Genomic DNA, 20313 nt, shown 5'->3' with positions numbered 1-20313 from the left:
AAGTCATCACCCCAAAAGATGCCTTTAAAAACTCTTCCCTGAAAACCATTGGGGACTTCAGGTCTTTTGAGCAGGAGCCACCCATTCTCCTTGCTTGGCCCGTGCAGTAAGCCTTCCTCTGCTCCAAATTCCAATGTTTGTTTGTCCTCACCGTGCTTCGGGCACATGGACTTGGGTTCAATGACAAAAACCGAGACTCTCCTTGCCTGTCTTCACAGGTGTGCCCACTATTGAATAGCACACAGTAGGGATTCAATAAATAGACTCAATGAATCCAGTGAATTGAATGAATTGGGTAAGGCTTAGATTCAATATCACAGCTATTACTTTCTATATCCTTTGACCATCCTTTCTAGTTCAGTGGTCTGAGGAAGCAAGGATCACACATAAAAAGTCAGTGTGTCTCAACTTAAGGGGTCTTTTAAAAAATTTCTGGTTACTTTCCCTCTCCCTTTGGTCTCCCTCTCTACCTCCAGTTGAAGGTGAAGAAGAAAGAGGAGGAGAATAAGGAGGGAAAGGGGGAGGAAGGGAAGGAGCAGCAGAAATCATCCTTCAGTATAGTTTTATACCAACTATTTAGAATAATTTTTTAAAAATTGATAATATCCAATGTTGATGAGGTTGTGGAAAAACTAGTACACTCAAACTGCTAGTGAAAATAAATAATGATGTCTAGTATTTGTTAAGCTTTTACTAAGTGCTAAATACATGCTTCATTTCATTTGGTCCTCACAACTCTATGGGATAGGAACTACCATTGCTCCCATTTTATGGATTAAGAAATTGAGGCTGAAAGAGTTCAACTATAGAAAACAATCTTTTTTTAAAGTAATTCGACAAGTGACGTATCAAAACTATTAACATTTATATCTTTAGCCCAATTATGCTGATCTTGTAAATGTGTTTTATGGAGTACTCAAGAGAAGAAAAGAGCTACATTTACAAACACTTTCATCACAGCATAATCTTAAATAGTAAAAGAGTAGAAACAAAGGTCAAACAACAAGAGAATTTATAGGACATCAACATGATAGAATACCATGTGGCTTTTTAAAAAAATTATTTATTTATTTTTATTTATTTATTTTTGGCTGCACTGGGTCTCTTTTACTGCGCGCGGGCTTCTCATTGCAGTGTCTTCTCTTGTTGTGGAGCAGAGGCTCTAGGCACGCGGGCTTCAGTAGTTGCAGCACACAGGCTCAGTAGTTGTGGCTCACGGGCTCTAGAGGGCAGGCTCAGTAGTTGTGGCGCACGGGCTTAGTTGCTCCGCGGCATGTGGGATCTTCCCAGACCAGGGCTCGAACCCGTGTCGCCTGCATTGGCAGGTGGATTCTTAACCACTGCACCACCAGGGAAGCCCTACCATGTGGCTTTTGAAAGAATAATTATGAAGACTGTTGAAACATGGGAAAATGTTTTATGAAATATTAAATTTAAAATCAGACTATGAAAATGAATATACAATATGATAACCATTTAAAATATATACATTTGAATAAGAACCAGAAAAGAATAAATGAAAATAGTTGTGTTAAGAATGTGGGCTTTATAGGGTTTTTTTTCCTCAAATATTTGCTTTAAGGTGATTACATTGTTTTTACTTTTAAATTAAAAAATAAATAAGAAAATACCCATTATAATAAGAATAGAAAGAATGCTGAATTAGCTGTATATGTGCTCTACTGAACAAAATCCTAATTAGGGACTTCCCTGGCGGTCCAGTGGTTAAGACCTTGCCTTCCAGTGCAGGGGGTGTGGGTTCGATCCCTGGTTGAGGAGCTAAGATCCCACATGCCTTGAGGCCAAAAAACTAAAACATAAAAAAAAGAAGCAATATTGTAACAAGTTCAATAAAGACTTTTAAAAAAATGGTCCACATCAAAAAAAATCTTTAAAAAAAACCCTAATTAAACCACTGAACTTAAGTCACGACACTGATCAATACAAGGCAATTGAGGATACCAAACAAACTTGAGAAATCCATTTTTAGAACAGGTTTAATGAATTTATCAGCAATTTTGAAGACTCCTGGTTGACGTCCAGTGAGGATCTGTCATAACTCTTCTCCACGTCATGCTCCACCCTCACGCCCAAGCTTTAAGTTAGCAGCTTTGATCAGCCTAGTTTTAGACACTAGTGATTTTATAGTTCTGACTTGGCCTTATTCTGGGATGCGATGTGTTTCTTTCAGAGAAGCCACGTTTATGTATCCAGCTTCAGAATTCTGTGAACACGAAAGAGACTCGAGGGACTTGGGGTTTGCCATTGCTTCTTCTGACCTATGTTCTTCAGTTTCTTGAAGACTTCCAGCTGACTCTACCAAACCCGTTCCTGAAAAACTAAGAATGGCCATGTGTGAGGACTTTGTATAGACAGGATCTCTCGGCAGCACTTTGGGGTTACAGAGTTAAGGCATCAATAGAATTTCAACTTTTGCAGGATCTTAGTTCCCCCTTGGCAGTGAAAGCATGGAGTCCTAACCACTGGGCCACCGGGAAAGTCCCTGCTATGCTTTCTCAAGCCAGCAACTAGAACTAGCTAGGCAGCCATAACTCTCAGGCATGCAGATGACTGTCTTGATTTTACTCACCTGGAGTTTGGTAAGGGCACAATTTTATTCAATACTTCAAATTCAGGGATGTCACTAATTGTTGTTTCCTTAAAGAAAAGAAAGGATGAATATTAAAAAATTATAATGATAAACCATTGGCGATATGATCCTAGAACTTATGCTTTATATATATTTTTGGTTAAAAATATAATCCCCTCACCTTACACCTGTTAGACTAGCTATCATCAAAAAGACAAGAGATAAGAAATGCTGGAGAAGATGTGGAAAAAAGGGAACTCTTGTGCACTGTTGGTGGGAATGTAAATTGGTGCAGCCACTATGGAGAACAGTATGGAGGTTCCTCAAAAAATTAAGAAGAGAACTACCATATGACCCAGCTATCCCACTTCTGGGTATATATCTGAAGGAAATGAAAACACTGTCCCAAAGAGATATCTGCACTCCATGTTTATAGCAGCATTATTTACAATAGCCAAGATATGGAAGCAACTTAAGTGTCCACTGATAGAGGAAAGGATAAAGAATATGCGTACAATAGAATACTACTCAGCAAAAAACAAATTCTTTTAACAAAATAAGGAAATCCTGCCATTTGTGACAACACAGATGGAACTTGAGGTCATCAGGTTGAGTGAAATAAATCAGACAAAGAGAAAGACAAATACTGTATGAACTCATATACACTGGGAGTTTAAAAAAACCAAACTTATTGAAATAGAGACCAGATTTGCGGTTGTCAGGGATGGGGGAATTAGGTGAATGTGGTCAGAGGTATGAACTTCCCTTGTAAGAGAAATAAGTTCTGGGGATGTAATGTACAACATGATGATATACTTAACAGTACTGTATTGTATATATTGAAAGTAGCTAAGAGAATAGATCTTAAAATTTCTTGTCATGAGGAAAAAAAAATTGTAACTATATGAGATGATAGATGTTAACTAATCTTATTGTGGTGATCATTTTGCAATACATATATATATCAAATCATTATATTGTACACCTTAAACTTATACAATGTTATATGTCAATTATATCAACAAAATTGGGGGAAAAACTGTAATCCCTAATACCTATAGAATATTTGGTAACTATACATGTCATACTTTCAACAACAAAAAACCAAACAACCCAATTAAAAAATGGGCAGAGGAGCTAAATAAACATTTTTTCCCAAAGAAGACATACAGATAGCCAATAGGCACATGAAAAGATGTTCAACAACACCAGTTATTAGGGAAGTGCAAATCAAAACCACAGTGAGATATTACCTCACGCCCGTTAGAATGGCTGTTATCATAAAGGCAAGAAATAACAAGTGTTGGCAAGGAAAAAAGCAAACCCTCGTATACTGTTGGTCAGAATGTAAATTGGTGCAGCCACTATGGAGAACACTATGGAAATTCCTAAAAAAATTAGGAACTACCACACAACCCAGTCCCACTTCTGGGTATTTACCTGAAGAATACAAAAACAGTAATTTGAAAAGCTATATGCACCCCTATGGCATTATTTATAATAGCCAAGATATGGAAACAACCTAAGTGCCCATCAAAGGATGAATGGATTAAGTAGATTATACATATATAAAAATGATATCTTGCCATTTGTGACAACATGTGTGGACCTTGAAGGTGTTACGCTAAGTGAAATAAGTCAGACAGAGAAAGACAAATAACATATGATTTAACTCACATGTGGAATAATAATAGTAAAAAAGAACAAACCAAACCAAACAAAAATAAACACATAGATACAGAGAACAGAGTAGTGGTTACCAGAGGCGAAGGTGTGGGAGGGTGAAATGGGCAAAAGGGGGATGGATGGATGGATGGAAACTAAACTTTTGGTGGTGAGCACGCTGTAGTGTATACAGAAGGCAAGGTATAATGTTACACACATGAAACTGATATAATGTTATAAACCAATGTTACCTCAATAAATAAAATTATTTTAAAAATAATAACTGGGCTTCCCTGGTGGCGCGGTGGTTGAGAATCTGCCTGCCAATGCAGGGGACACGGGTTCGAGCCCTGGTCTGGGAAGATCCCACATGCCGCGGAGCAACTAGGCCCGTGAGCCACAACTACTGAGCCTGCGCGTCTGGAGCCTGTGCTCCGCCACAAGAGAGGCCGCGACAGTGAGAGGCCCGCGCACCGCAATGAAGAGTGGCCCCCGCTTGCTGCAACTAGAGAAAGCCCTTGCACAGAAACGAAGACCCAACACAGCCATAAATAAATAAAAATTAAAAAAAAAAAAAAAAGCGAAGAGACCAAATATTAGAGAGGTTTAATAACATTTAAGCAGTTAAGCAGTTATTTACAAAAAACAACAACAACAAAAAAATTAAATGCCATACTTTTTATATTAGTGCTTTTCACTGTTAGCTTGCTTTTTATATCCACTTTTCTACATGAATTACCTCATATTAGCTGATATAATCATTCCATTCTATTTGATGAGTTCCTAATACTCTGGTAAACATTTTCTGTCCCTTTAAATCATAAAAAACATGTAACTGTTTTGAGCTCCATTACTTTAAAAACCAAATATTCTTTCTCAGAAAAATGTAGACCAAAACAGACCAGAGGCCTACTCACAGAGCATATAAAGACCATGTCAGAAAATGCGGGTTTTATTCTGAAGACTGCGGGAAATCCTCACACAGTGTTGAGTCATCAGCTCAGACTACATGTATTTTCTAAAGACCCCTCCGGCCATAGACTATAAGAACCATAGAACTTCAAAAGACAAAGCCTGGGAAGATGGGACAGGGGAGATGAGATGTGTCTTCCCAAGCAAGGGAAATACATGATTCAGAGGAGGAAACGGCAGAGCTTTTGGGGAAACGGTGAATAGGCTAGTTTCTTTTGATCAGGTTTGTCAGAAAGGTATTTGGAATATGGAAAGTTCTTATGTGGCTTCAGTTCTGGTTTAGACATCAATAACTCCGGAAGCCTTCCCTAGCCACCCCAGACAGGTTGAGACACCACTCCCCCTGCTTCCTCAGCATTCTGGGCCTACTGCTCTTGTAGAACTTAGCGCATGGCAGTTGTCAGTTACATGATTGTCACTCTCACTGGGCCCGAGTTCTGGGAAGACAGACAGTATCTCTTGTTCACCATCATATTTAAACCATATGGGGAACAGCATGAGGCCTGGCACACTGTATATGGTCCATAAATATGTGTTGAATGAATAAACTTTGTCTTATAGACAAAGGCAGTCTCTGAAACTCTTTGATGTGAAGTACTATGAAATCAAGCAGTGTTTCACAATGATGGGTCTAGTGGCGTGGGCAGGGCAGATTAGAAGAGGAGGAAAGACTGAAAGGAGATGAGTTAAGAAGTTGTTGCCGTGACCCAGGTGCTAAGTATTTGGGATACAATGGGTAACAAGATGGGCAGAGTTCCTGCTCTCTTGGAGTTTACAAGCCAACTGAGAAGAAAGATGGAATTACAATACAGGCAGCAACATGGTCTATTACAAAGGCTATGTCCCTGGTTACTCCAATGCCCCTGCAAGGGAAACAGTTGACTTGGAGTATTATGAGACAGTGGCTAAGAGCAGGGACCAGAGAGTGCTGTTTTCAGTCCTTGTTTTCCTATTTATCAGCTATGTGACCTTGGGCAATGATGTCACTTCACCTCTCCAGGTCTCAGTTTCTTCAACTGTGAAAGTGGGAATGACAGGCTTTTCACATAAGATTATCTTGTGGAATACAGGAGATAATATACATAAAATGCTTAGAACAGTCCCAGGCACATAGTAAGCACCCAACGAATGTCAAGCTGTCACCTCTGTAGCTCCAAGAAAGGAAGCGAGCTAGGATATGTCTGATCTCAGGGATCTATATACTGCGCTATTTGCATATGTGGTAATCACCAAGAATCAACAGATCTTGGAAATGTAAGCAGTAGCTACGTGGCCTTTGACATATCATTCAACTTCTCTGGGTTTTATCTCCCTTCTGCGTAAAATGAGAGGATTGGATTGGAGGATCCTTAAGATTCTAAGTTTATAAACAGTTTTGGAGTTTATTCCAATAGGTGTCAAGATGTTACAACTTGGTACCTTTGTCACACGTGGGATACTGAGCTTGATGTACTCTAGTTCTGACCCATGTGACATTTCTTATCTTGATTTGATGACAATATTGTGGATCTCAAAACCACTGGTCCTAAAAAATACTCCTTTAAGGCCTGTAACTCAGCACCGACAATACTACAGTATTTATTCACGTATGTGTCTGTCCTTTTCTACTAGACTGAAGGTCTCTGAAAACAGGAACTATCTTCCATATTCCTAGGACCTATCACAGTTCTTGGAATTAATAAATGTTTGTTGAGGGCTTCCCCGGTGGTGCAGTGGTTAAGAATCCGCCTGCCAATGCAGGGGACACGGGTTCGAGCCGTGGTCCGGGAAGATCTCACATGCCGCAGAACAACAAAGCCCGTGCGCCACAACTACTGAGCCTGACGCTCTAGAGCCTGCGAACTACAACTACTGAGCCCATGTGCCACAACTACTGAAGCCTGCGCGCCTAGAGCCCGTGCTCCGCAACAAGAGAAGGCACCGCAATGAGAAGCCCGCGCACCACGATGAAGAGCAGCCCCCACTCCCCGCGACTAGATAAAACCCACGTGCAGGAATGAAGACCCAACACAGCCAAAAATAAATGGATAAAAATAATAAAGTTCCCTTTAATAAATAAATAAATGTTTGTTGAATGAATGATTAAGTAAAAGAGTGAACGACTAGATAATTAAGAACAGTTGTAGCTCAAGCAAAGACATAAACTGTTGGAAATTAGGTCACATCATCTGGCAGTTCTACTTTTTTTTTTTTTAACATTTTAATTGGAGTATAATTGCTTTACAATGGTGTGTTAGTTTCTCCTGTATAACAAAGTGAATCAGCTATATATATACATATATCCCCATATCTCCTCCCTCTTGCGTCTCTCTCCCACTCTCCCTATCCCACCCCTCTAGGTGGTCACAAAGCACCGAGCTAATCTCCCTGTGCTATGCGGCTGCTTCCCACTAGCTATCTATTTTACATTTGGTAGTGTATATATGTCCATGCCACTCTCTCACTTCGTCCCGCTTACCCTTCCCCCTCCCATGTCCTCAAGTCCATTCTCTACATCTACGTCTTTATTCCTGTCCTGCCCCTAGGTTCTTCAGAACCATTTTTTTTTTTAGATTCCATATATATGTGTTAGCATATGGTATTTGTTTTTCTCTTTCTGACTTACTTCACTCTGTATTACAGACTCTAGGTCCATCCACCTCACTATAACTCAATTTCGTTTCTTTTTATGGCTGAGTAATATTCCATTGTATATATGTGCCACATCTTCTTTATCCATTCATCTGTTGATGGACACTTAGGTTGCTTCCATGTCCTGGCTATTGTAAATAGAGCTGCAATGAACATTTTGGTGCATGACTCTTTTTGAATTATGGTTTTCTCAGGGTATATGCCCAGTAGTGGGATTGCTGGGTCGTATGGTAGTTCTATTTTTAGTTTTTTAAGGAACCTCCATACTGTTCTCCATAGTGGTTGTATCAATTTACATTCCCACCAACAGTGCAAGAGGGTTCCCTTTTCTCCACACCCTCTCCAGCATTTATTGTTTGTAGATTTTTTGATGATGGCCATTCTGCTGGGTGTGAAGTGATACCTCATTGTAGTTTTGATTTGCATTCCTGTAACGATTAGTGATGTTGAGCATCCTTTCATGTGTTTGTTGGCAATCTGTATATCTTCTTTGGAGAAATGTCTATTTAGGTATTCTGCCCATTTTTGGATTGGGTTGTTTGTTTTTTTGATATTGAGCTGCATGAGCTCCTTGTATATTTTGGAGATTAATCCTTTGTCAGTTGCTTCATTTGCAAATATTTTCTCCCATTCTGAGGGTTGTCTTTTCGTCTTGTTTACGGTTTCCTTTGCTGTGCAAAAGCTTTTAAGTTTCATTAGGTTCCATTTGTTTATTTTTGTTTTTATTTCCATTTCTCTAGGAGGTGGGTCAAAAAGGATCTTGCTGTGATTTATGTCACAGAGTGTTCTGCCTATGTTTTCCTCTAAGAGTTTTATAGTGTCTGGCCTTACATTTAGGTCTTTAATCCATGTTGAGTTTATTTTTGTGTATGGTGTTAGGGAGTGTTCTAATTTCATTCTTTTACATGTAGCTGTCCAGTTTTCCCAGCACCTCTTATTGAAGAGGCTGTCTTTTCTCCACTGTATATTCTTGCCTCCTTTATCAAAAATAAGGTGACCACGTGTGTGTGGGTTTATCTCTGGGCTTTCTATCCTGTTCCATTGATCTATATTTCTGTTTTTGTGGCAGTTCTACTTTTGAGAAAATCTGCAAAACAACTCAAAAACTTGGAAACTATCACCTTTCTGAGACCAAACATGATGCAGGCCTTAACGCTTATAGCAGTAGTACCCAATGAGCAGGATCTACTGTGAAATATCCTAGGAAGAAACGCCTAGCAGGTGATACAAGCCAGGGAAGGAAGCAAGCAGCCTCCATCCTGGAGTCAGAATGCAGCTCTGCTTACTGAAGTCCCTCTGGCTGACTGCTCACCAGCCAGGCTCTGGACCTCATCTGAACAGAGAGCCTTATTTGCTGCAGCTCTCTGGACTTGGCTACTTGCCAGCACGGTTTTTTGTAACATAATTGCTTTTCTCTGACTCAGATGTTCTCCTTAGGCTTGACTCCTTGCCAGAGCAGACTAGCTTCACTTTACCTTTCTGAGCCTCAGATGGGCTCATCTCTCAGCTGGGGCAAGAATAATACATGTTAAACAGGATAGCTGAGAAGGAGGCATCTGTGTGAGGACATTTAACATCCGTTCATTCTCAAATATTTATGGAGTACCTGTCCATAGATACAATGGCATATGAGATGCAACCCTTGCCCTCCAGGACGTCGCTGCTGAGACGATGAGATAGAGAAGTGAAAAGGTGATGACAATACAGGGTGTTAAGGAAGAAGCTAGGAGGCATACACGAACTGCTTTGGGATCACACAGGAGGAGCACGCTGGACAAAGGCTGACCCAGTGAAGAGCAAAGCTGGTCCAGAGCAGTCTGAAGGCCTGCTGCCCCGGTGTGCAGCCGGCGAGCCTCTTCGCTGCAGTCCACCGTGAGGCCAAGTGCAGGCTACAGCTACGTGCAGAAGATGAAGGAAAGTGAGAACAGCAAGCCTTACCTCCCCTCTGCGGATCTGGATGCTCCTTATGATCCGCTCTAAGAGACCAACCTGCTGGGTGAGCCGGAGACGGTTTTCCTGTAGCTGCTTATTTTCTTTATCCAGGAAAAGTACTCTAAGGATGGCATAAATCAGAGGCATAACTAAACATTTCTGTATCCTTCCTAAAAACTCTCTCCCATTTCCCACTAGCTCTGAGTCTTAGCCCACTGCCAGATTTTAGAACCAACTTTGCCAGAATAATTCCCACCATATTCCAAGACCAAGTGAAAAATGAATAAGCCTCTGGCTTGTACACCGTCATTAAATACATACTGAGAACAGAGACACACGATATGCAAGAATACGAAAGGCACAATTCCAGCCCTCGAGAAACTTAAGGAAGGATACGATCCCATTTAGGGGAGGGACTCTGCATCCCTTCAAACACTGTTCATCTGGTTGCATCTGGTTCATACACAGCCATACATTGTGTATGAACACTGTTCATACACAGCCTACATCTGGTTCTGATCTCAGTCATCCCATGCTTTTGTTTCAGTAGTAGTAGTAGTAGTAGTAGTAGTAGTAGAAGTAAAAATAGTAGTAGCAGCAGCAACCATTTACCAAGTACTTACCATGTACGTTAGGTATTGCAACCTATCCACACAGTAAGCACTTAAAACTTTTCATGTATTAGCTCCTTTAATCCTCACAACAACCCCATAAAAGAGATACTGTTATGAAGCCTATTTTGCAGATGAGGAAACTGAGGCTCAGAGTGGGGAAAGTAACTTGTGTGAGAAGATAAAACCAGAAAGTCATTGAGCTGGGATGCCAACCTGCTTCTCTCTTGGTCTACACCTTGATTCCGTAGGTCCCAAAAGATAAACATGAGTATCAACATACACAAAGGGATGGGCCCGAATGAGCATAGCTGGGTCCTCAGGAGGCAATGTTGCCATGAAAGAGCCTATCTGAATGCCCAGCCCGCCTTCTCCATGATATTTTTCTCTTTAATTTCACAACTCTGCCACTTGTATGAACTGCTAAAAACAGCAGAATGGCAGAGAAACAGTTATCAGATAGGCCGCAAACTCAAAGGACTACCTCTGGAAAGATCTCTTTGTGGAGGGAGAAACCTCCTCTTTGTGGAGCTGACAGGTGACTCAGGCAGGCACCTACCTGCTCTGGACGGAAGATATTATCCATTTATTGCCGTGGATCAATTCCTCTTGCTCTGTGAGCTGCTCCAGAAGTTTCCTCTTTTCTAGGAGCAGGATATCATTTTGGGTGGTGATCTGGTCCTGGAATGCCTTCTCCTAGGGATAATAAAGCCCCCTAATTACCCCAGCAGGAAAAAGAATCACACATTTAAGAGCATCAACTTGTTTCTAAACTCTGACAGCAAATTGCCTTGTGAACTTCTTTTCTCCTGTCTTCTAGTCTGTCTTTGTCTGTTTGCTGAATTGTCAGCTAGATGGTTCTTCTATTTATCTTGGTTATTTTATGTCACGTATTTTGTTTGGACATTTACTCATTCTTTTGGGTTAACATTTAAAAATATCTGAACGCTCAACTCCCAGTAAGGTCCCAATGCTCTCATCTGTATTCTAATTCCATAGGTATCGAGTCACTAACAAATACAACTGAATTCTCTGAATCTCCATATTGAGAAAGATTTCCATGTAACACATTTCCATCTGCTTTGTAGTTATAGTCTTTCTAAGGCAAAGGGAGGAAGATGGGAATCTAGCCACCTCACCTGACAACCAATGTCAGGGTCTCAGTTGGCTTGGCAAGTTCAGCATGTAAACCAGGTACCGAGAATATTCTTGCAGTGATGATGCTGAAATGATTTCTAGCTTGACACCATGTTTCATTTTCTACCAAAGTTTTCCCTGGAAGCAATAGCTAGCGAAGTTATAGCTAAAATGATAAAGGATTATATTTTGTGAAAAAATACTAACATTCTTATATTGAGTCAGCAGATATTAGTAAATATCACTGTCGGTGAGGAGTTTAGAAGCTCACAAGTGTAGAACTGCCCTTCTCACTTCACCAAGAACCTGTCAATGGTAACAGGCAAGTGCCTTCACTTATTTGTGTTTGTTTCCACCTGCCAGGTGTGGGAGCAAGTGGGAATGGGAGGAGAAAAACCACCTCTGGTAGATGGGTGAATCACAGGGTTAAGAGGGGCAACTTTCTTTCTTTTAATAAGGTACTAATATAGATCATTCAGAAAAGACTGTCCATATATGTGGTATCTAAAAAAACCCAAGCAACAAAAAAAACCAGACTCATAGATACAGAGAACAGATTGGTGGTTGCCAGAGGTGGAGAGGGGTGGGCAAAATGGGTGAAAGCAGTCAAAAGGTACAAACTTCCGGTTATTAATAAGTCATAAAGATATAATGTACAGCATGATGACTATAGTTAGTAATACTGTATTGCATATGAGAAAGTTGTGAAGACAGTAGATCTTAAAAGCTCTCATCACAAGAAAAAAATTTGTAACTATGAGTGGTGATGGATGTTAACTAGACTTATTGTGGTGAATATTTAGCAATATATATAAATATCAAATCATTATGTTATATACCTGAAACTAATAAAATGTTATGTCAATTATAATTCAAAATGAGAGAAAGAAAGAAAGAAAGAAAGAAAGGCTGTTCATCTATTATTAAGGAATTGTAAGGAAGGAGATTACAGTATGTTTTGAAACAAACTCTTCCAGATCTTAAAGTCCTTCATCCAGGACCCTTCAATGTCTAACAATAATCTTGCCTGCTATTATTTAAATATATTTATGATAAGGATTGAGAATAGAAGCAGCTACCCCACAAATAATGCTCTCTGCAGTTATAACTGGATTAGAAAGGAAATTGAGTGGGGCAGGCTACTGACACCCTGTCCGTTGGAAATACTGTAATTTTTTGGAACCAAAAAATCAGGACATCTGCTCTAATAATAGGATAAAATATCTGGGGAAATCTGGTTTGGGTGGTCACACAGTTAGAGGACTAAGCTGGCTCACTGTATAAAGAGAAGGCTGCCCCAAAGTGGCATTATTTTCTGGAGATTAGGTGCTTAGAAAGTGAGCCCAGCTTTTGTATGCTCGGGGCTCTGGTTCACGGGCCCTAAAATAAGTAAAATCAGGAGCTCCAGGTTTGTACCACTGTGGTACATCTACTGATTAATATGCTTCTAAGAGATTTTACACTAAGAAGAAAATAACATTTATGAAAATTTATATGTGCCAGGTCCCACGTTAGGCATTTTGTATTTTAATCCTCACGAAAACCTTGTGAGGTAGGGATTATTTCCCCATTTTACAGAGGAAGAAAATGATGCACAGGGACTCGGGCAAGGTCACAGAACTATCAAGTGGCAGGGCTAGACTTTGCATCCAAGTCTGTCCAAGGCCAACACCTACCACTCTTTCCTCGCCTCTGCTTACTTGCAGTCTCCAGTTAATTTCATGGAGGCCTGTGGTTTTTTGGGCAGATGTTAGTTTCCTAGGCCAGCTGTAACAAATTACCACAAACTGGGTAGCTTAAAACAACAAGAATTTATTTTCTCACAGTTCTGGAGGCCAGTAAGGTGTGGACAGGGTTAGTTCTGGGAGCGCTGAGGGAGAATCTGTTCCATGTCTCTCTCCTAGCTGGTAGTTGCTAGCAATCCTTGGTGTTTCTTGGCTTGTGGCTTCATGACTCCGATCTCTGCCTCTATCATCACATGGCCTTCTTCCCCTGTGTCTGTCTTTGTGTGTGTCTTTTCCTCTTCTTATAAGGATACTAGTCATATCGGATTTAGGGTTCACGCTAACCAGTATGACCTCATTTTAACTGTTTATGCCTGAAAACACCTTACATCCAAATTAGGTCACATTCTGAGGTTCTGGGTAGACATGAATTTTGGAGGTACACTGGAACACAGTACAGTCAGGAAACATGCCTGCTGAAAGCAGGAGGCTGGTTTTGCCATGTACGCCTGGAAGTGGAAGGCAGGCATCACAAGGAAGAATGGGTAATACAGAATAGGTTGATGATATTTCTGGGGGGCCCATGAACCAGGGTTGCTACTTTCTTCTGTTATATTTTCTATATTGTCTTCCTAGTTGTGGATCTGAGTCTTTAAAAGTTGGATGAATTAGTGCCAAAATAGGAGGGTACTGCAAAATCTAACATATTTTCCTTTTTTACTACAGTTTAGAGTATCAAGAGGATTTTTTAAAACTAAAAACACAACAATGGTGACCCATCTGTTATAATCCTCAGATGTTTTCTGTGTGTAATCTAAGGATTCTTACCCTGGAGTCCTATAATAGCCCATGGAATAACTGAATTTACATCAACTGTTTTGGTATCCTTGGCACATAGTGGTGGTATGATGAAAATTTGTTGGGTGAAGAAATGAGTAATTTAGGACCGAGGACAATGTTTTCAAAATTCTGAAATGGGCTGGGGATCTCCAGAAGGGAAACATTCCTGGCCAAATCAGTTGCTCTCCATTTTGAATCGATATAGTTTAATGCTCTCAAGGCCATTTGTCATTTGATCCCATTCATCTGTCCCATTTCCTTTTTACCCACACACTAGAAAGTCACAGGGGTGACAAGACAAAGAAACCAGGGATATTTAGAAAACAGCCTGAAGGCACCAGTCAAGGACTGATAAAAGAATAGGGGTCACCTGTTTTCACTGCCATTTAAAACTGACAGAAGTGTGAGGCAAAATGAAGGTTGCATAAAGTAGGAATGAGTTACGGAGGGTGGTCTGGAAGTCTCTGCTGCAGGGTGATTAAGAAGATATTTTCATTTGAAGGCAAGACACTAGTCCTAAGCAGCAGTGCAGAATATTTTCAGTGTCTAATTTGATCTAGCATCACTATGAGTGTTACACACTTTGGGGCAGGGCTTAAACAATTACTCAAATTGAAAAAGGGTGCAAAGAAAAGAAATGGAAACCTGGGCTATGAAGAGGCCACAAATACATTAAAAAACGAATGGGCTTTCTCCAGATGACCAACACCAGCATCACCAGTGAGCTCTCCACCTTTTCCCCTCACCTTTTCCATTTGTTGCCGCAGGGCTCCAATCTCATTTTCAAGTTGTTTGATTCTCTCATCTCGGAGATCTACTTCATGAACTAAACGATCCTTGACTCTGCGAAGCTTGGCTTTGTGGTGGTGATGCTTCTCATTATAGTTTCTACAAAAGCAAATTTAAATATAGGTGCACCTGAACACAGTGAAAACTATTTTGCCTCCTCAGTATGCACCTTTCTTGGGTTTCCTCTTCTTGCTTTGTCAGGGCCTGGCACCACAGATGGAGACTTGTCCTGCCTCACATCTGCAGGACTTCTTGCCCCCAAGTGGGGGGAATGGACCAAGTACAACCTCCTAAATAACACAAGATTCAGTCATCCCCAACTCAGGAAACTCCTTGACTTCTGATCCCTGACATCTAAAAATTTGGAATACTGCTCCACTGATTCAGCCATCAATTTAAACATTTCTAGTTCTTGGCTACACCCTTGGACAGTGATATAACCCACTACTTCTATCTTGTCTATTTTCCAGATAACTGGGTTTGCTCTCAGTCCTTGCTTTGAGTCTAGACTTTTAAATGCCAATTCTATATGTCTCTGCTCAAGACTCTTACTCTGATTCTGACATAAATTTGACTTACCACTATTAAACGCATGAAAAGATGTTCAACATCATTAGCTATAAAGAAAATGCAAATCAAAATTACAATGAGATGCCACTTCACACCTAGTAGAATGGATAAAATAGAAAAGAAAGATAATAACAAGTGCTGAGAAGGATGTGGAGAAACTGGAACACTCATACACTGCTGGTAGGAATGGCAAATGGAAAAAGCCTGGCAGTTTCTCAAATGGTTAAACGTAGAGCCATATGACCTAGCAATTTCATTCCTAGGTATATACCCAAAAGAAATGAAAACATAAGTCCACACAAAAACTTGTACATGAATGTTCATAGTAGCACTATTCACAACAGCCAAAAGGTTAAAACAACCCAAGTTTCCATCAACTGATGAATCGATAAACAAAATATGGAGTATCTGTACAATGGAACATTATTCCACTACAGAAAGGAATGAAGTACTGATACATGCTACAACATGAATGAACTTTGAAAGCACTATGCTAAGTGAAAGAAGCCAGTCACAAAGGACCACATATTTTACAATTCCATTCAGATGAAATGTCCAGAAGAGACAAATATAGAGTGAAAGAAAGTAGGTTAGTGATTGCCTGGGGCTGGGGGGTATAGCTAAAGGGTTTCTTTTTGGGGTAATGAAATGTTCTAAAATCGATTGTGGCGATGGATGTACAACTAAAAGCCTCTGATTTGTACACTTTCCATGGGTGAATTGTATGGTATGTGAATTATATCTCAATAAACCTGCTATTAAAAAAAAGACAACAAAAATCTGAGTTACCATTTCAAGCTACTACAACAGCTAACCTGAGTAAACAAGAAAATAGATTAAATCCTGCATACCACCACTAGGCAAACTGCTCTGAAGACGATTGTGCTTTCCAAATAAGAATATTGTTACTCAGAAAGTGCTTCTTCAAATTAAAAATTAAGAACTTTCACTTTGAACCTAAGGCCGGAGATAGATGGGCTCCAGGGTAGCCATTTACAACTGGCCTCCTGTTCACATTTCTTGGGGCGAGAAAAAGGTGGGCTTCCGGCCGGACATGTACAAGTAACTAGCCTCCTGTTTGCATTTCCTGAGACAGGAGATAGGTGGGCTCCAGGTTAGACATTTACAGCCAGCCTCCTGTTTGCTCTCCGAAATGGAAGTAACAGCAGAAACAGGGTAAAGAGTCAGGCTTTGTCTCCTGTGGATGCCTTAAGATAACAGTCATGGCAGGGACAGAGAAGGGCTAAACCCCGTTTGAGGAAAAGATCAAGAGGTCATACATTTCCTATCCTTGGGGCAAGGGAGACACTACACATGCGCAGAAAGCCTCCTTGGGGGTCAAAAAGGAGGGGGCACCACCCCATAATATGTGATGCTAAGGCGGTGCCATAGGCCTCTGGGCTGGAATCCATCTTGGAAAAAAGTTGCGCACGCATGTTGGGGAGGGTGCTAGGGCAGGTCAGGTGTGGAAAAAGAAACCAGGTAATTGGCCAAAGGTATACAAAGACCTGGAAGAACTGCCCTATGTAAATGATTTAACGGCTTCTTTACTGCACTCCTCATCAGGGAGGACACCCACACCCTTTCTCTCCGGGTGTGCATCTCTGCCTTGCTTCTATCTTAACTAAACAAACTGTTTCTCTGTGTGCTCTCCCACTTGTTGTTGTGGTATGTCTCTAATAACAAACTTCGTACCCGTTTTTATAGTTTTTGCCTCCGTGAGAAATGCATTTTTCACTGGGGCAAGAGCCAGGGGGTCTGGTGGCTAGGATTCCTGGTTTTCATACAGGCTACCGAGGTTCAATTCCTGGGCAGGGAATTAAGCTCTAGCTTCCCGCCACCACTCACTGCTGCCTCTCCGAGATCAAACCTATGAGGTCTAATAACACAAAATCACTCTGAACCAGGATTTCTGCACTACTGACCTTTTGGGCCAGATAATTCTTTCGTGTAGAGAGCTGACCTGTACTTTGAAGAATGCTTAGCGGCATCCTTGGCCTCCACCCACAAGATGCTAGTAGCACCTTCTACAGTGTGACAACCTGAAAAGTCTCCACACATTGCCAAGTGTCCCCTTGCCCTAGAATGCAAACTATCCCCTACTGAAAACCATTGCTCTAGCTAATGTTCCTAAACCAGGTTTGCTGTAAGCCAATAGCAATGGTCCTCAAACTGTGTTCCGACCAGCAACACCATCATCACCTGGCAACTTGTTAGAGATGCAAAGTCTCAGGCTCTATCCCAGAATTACAGAATAAGAAGGTCTGGAGGAGGATCTGTGTTTTACTGGGTCCTCCAGCGGGTTCTGATACAGGCTAAAGTTTGGGAGAAACCCTTGGGGGACCTCCTCACTACTTCTGTTTCATTGTAATCAGACTACTTGTGGCAGGCTGTAAGGGCAGAATGGCCTTTCTTCATTTCTGCTAACAGAACTCAAGTTCATTTAGGTATCCATAAGGATCCCTTGATCTCAAGGAAGGTGGGTGGGCCCCAGGTGTGTGCGGGGTGGGTTGAGGTGGGGATTGGGTGTGCGAGACAGGTAAGTCCTGCTGGGCATTTCAGGAAAAGCTGAGAACTTGAGCAAAGGTCTCTCTCTTCTCTGGCTGCCCTCCTGCCGAGGCTGTTACCTGCAGCTACAGTCGCTGCCTTGTAACCATGAGGTGTGAAGCCTAAGAACAAAGCCATCAGTCCGCCAAGCATGGCAGAGGAGAAGGAGGGAAAGAGCCTGTCTTTAAGCACGCTACTGAGCAGCTGAATCAATCTTCATAATCACCTCCCTCCAGATTTCTTGTTATATAAGAAAAAAAAAAGTTTGTTTAAATATATTAGTCAGGTTTTTTGTTATCTGTGGTCAATTACATCCTGATATCTTAAAAACAGAAAAACTAAACAAACAAAAGAGTATTCTAATGCTCTCTCTAGCCTCTGATTTCCCTGATTGCCTAGAAATTTGAATAATGCCTTTTTAACTGAAAGGAAAAGCGTTTAAGGAATGAAGCATCTGCTCTCTGCCAGTGCAGGCACGGGAGGGCACAGTCATTCAGGCCTATGATGCTGGGCAGTTTGCCTATGTCAACTGTCTGGGGCTCTGACACTCAAACTGGAGGAAGTCTTAACTAAGTGAAGGGAACTAACGTGTGCTCCAGGCTTTTCACAAGACACCTCGTGTGCTTTTAAAGCAAACTTGTGAAGGTGATGTCCTCACTCTATGACCCAGGAGATGGATGCTGTGCAGTAAACTCAGTGGGTCTTGGTTTCCAGTCCTTGACTGACTCCTGGGAGACAACCTCTAAGCCCTTGGAATATCCTGCCTGATAATAATGTCTCTGTATACCTGTGGCTTTGGGCCACACCAGATATTTTATGCTAACAAAACGATTTATGGTGAATGCATTTTTGTTCACCATGGGCCTGGGCCATGCTGGATCAGTTTGACTTTTCAGGGGTTGGAGAACTGGAGACTAAGTAGTTAAGGTCAATCACAGGAGCTCTCTCTGTCCTCCTGACTAATCCCCGATTAAATCTCTGGATGTCAAGGCTCAGGTGAGTTTCTCTGGCTGGGAATGCTTCATATATATTGTCACACAACGTTGCTGGGAGAATTAAGTACTGCCCGTACTACTCCACTGAGGACAGTGGGAAGCTTGCTTGCATCTTGTCTCTCCTGAACTCTCGCTGCACGCTTTTTTCCTTTGATGATTTTAATCTGTATCCTTTCACTGTAATAAACCATAACCATGAATGTAAAAGCTTTCCTAAGATCTGTAAGTCCTAATGAATCTCCAAACCTGAGGGTGGTCTTGAGGACTCCTGACACAGAGGGAAGTTACTTTTACAGAGAAGAATCTGACTCCAGAGGCTGTGATCTCTATGCCCCAGTGCTATAATACCAGCAAAGCCAGGCAAACCGGATATTGTCAATTTCTCTTTGAGATATTTTGTTTTACATAAAAACTAGGAACCAGATGGGAGGGGAAGAGCAAAGCAGACTTATTTAGATACTAATTCTAGTCAAACTATGATGGAATAGCTACTCCAAGAGAGTCTTATGTTCTTGTAAGTTATATCTTACCTCTAAATGTGTTTTTGCAAGACTCTTCCATTTTCCAAAATAGCGCCCCTCTCTCTCCTACTTGCTGATTGTAAATAAAAGAATCATTTTGTAGGGACTTCCCTGGTGGCACAGTGGTTGAGAGTCTGCCTGCCAATGCAGGGGACACCGGTTTGATCCCTGGTCGAGGAAGATCCCACATGATGCGGAGCAACTAAGCCCGTGCACCACAACTACTGAGTCTGCGCTCTAGAGCCCACAAGCCACAACTACTGAAGCCTGCGCGCCTAGAGCCTGTGCTCTGCAACAAGAAAAGCCAACGCAATGAGAAGCCCGCGCACTGCAACGAAGAGTAGCTCCCGCTTGCCGGAACTAGAGAAAAAGCCCGCGCGCAGCAACTAAGACACAATGCAGCCAAAAAAATAAAATTAAAATAAAAAAAAAGAAGAATCATTTTGTATATTTTTCCCTTAGAAGATTAATTTAGCTGTTAGCCAGATGCCAAGCGGAGAAGTTTGAATTCTGGTAGGCCAGAGACATGCATACCGGGCCTTGTCACCAGCTTGTCAGTGCGCGTGGCAGTGACTGACTGTGGGGATTGTCCCCAATCCACTTTCTCCTTCTTCTGTCATTATAGAGCCCCAGATTTAGCTTGGCACTTGGTTGCTCAAATAGGAACTGCATTTTCTGGCTTTCCTTGCAGTTAGATGAGGCTATGGGAATAAGTCCTGGCCAACAGCCGGAGTGGAAGTAGTGTGCCTTCCAGGAGAATGGAATGCCCTTGCTGTCCCCTCTTTCTCC

General features: G+C 41.4%; 1 protein-coding gene across 3 annotated transcripts in view; it reads right to left on the bottom strand.

Annotated features, from left to right (window-relative positions):
* Positions 1-1879: 1879 nt before the first annotated feature.
* Positions 1880-20313, bottom strand: part of CCDC30 (coiled-coil domain containing 30) — a 159687-nt gene continuing 141253 nt past the window's right edge. For all 3 annotated transcript variants that reach the window (XM_036832536.1, XM_036832547.1, XM_036832556.1), the window contains 5 exons: positions 14849-14990; positions 10961-11097; positions 9797-9911; positions 2591-2658; positions 1880-2339 (listed from right to left, as the gene is read on the bottom strand). In XM_036832536.1, coding sequence (XP_036688431.1) covers positions 2162-2339; positions 2591-2658; positions 9797-9911; positions 10961-11097; positions 14849-14990 — 640 coding nt within the window. In that variant the 3' untranslated portion in view covers positions 1880-2161. The remainder of the gene's footprint in view (positions 2340-2590; positions 2659-9796; positions 9912-10960; positions 11098-14848; positions 14991-20313) is intronic.

This window comes from Balaenoptera musculus, chromosome 1 (assembly GCF_009873245.2).
Source record: "Balaenoptera musculus isolate JJ_BM4_2016_0621 chromosome 1, mBalMus1.pri.v3, whole genome shotgun sequence".
NCBI classification, from domain to species: Eukaryota; Metazoa; Chordata; class Mammalia; order Artiodactyla; family Balaenopteridae; genus Balaenoptera; species Balaenoptera musculus.
The sequence above is the reverse complement of the archived record's forward strand: the minus strand, read 5'-3'. Positions and strand labels throughout refer to the sequence as shown.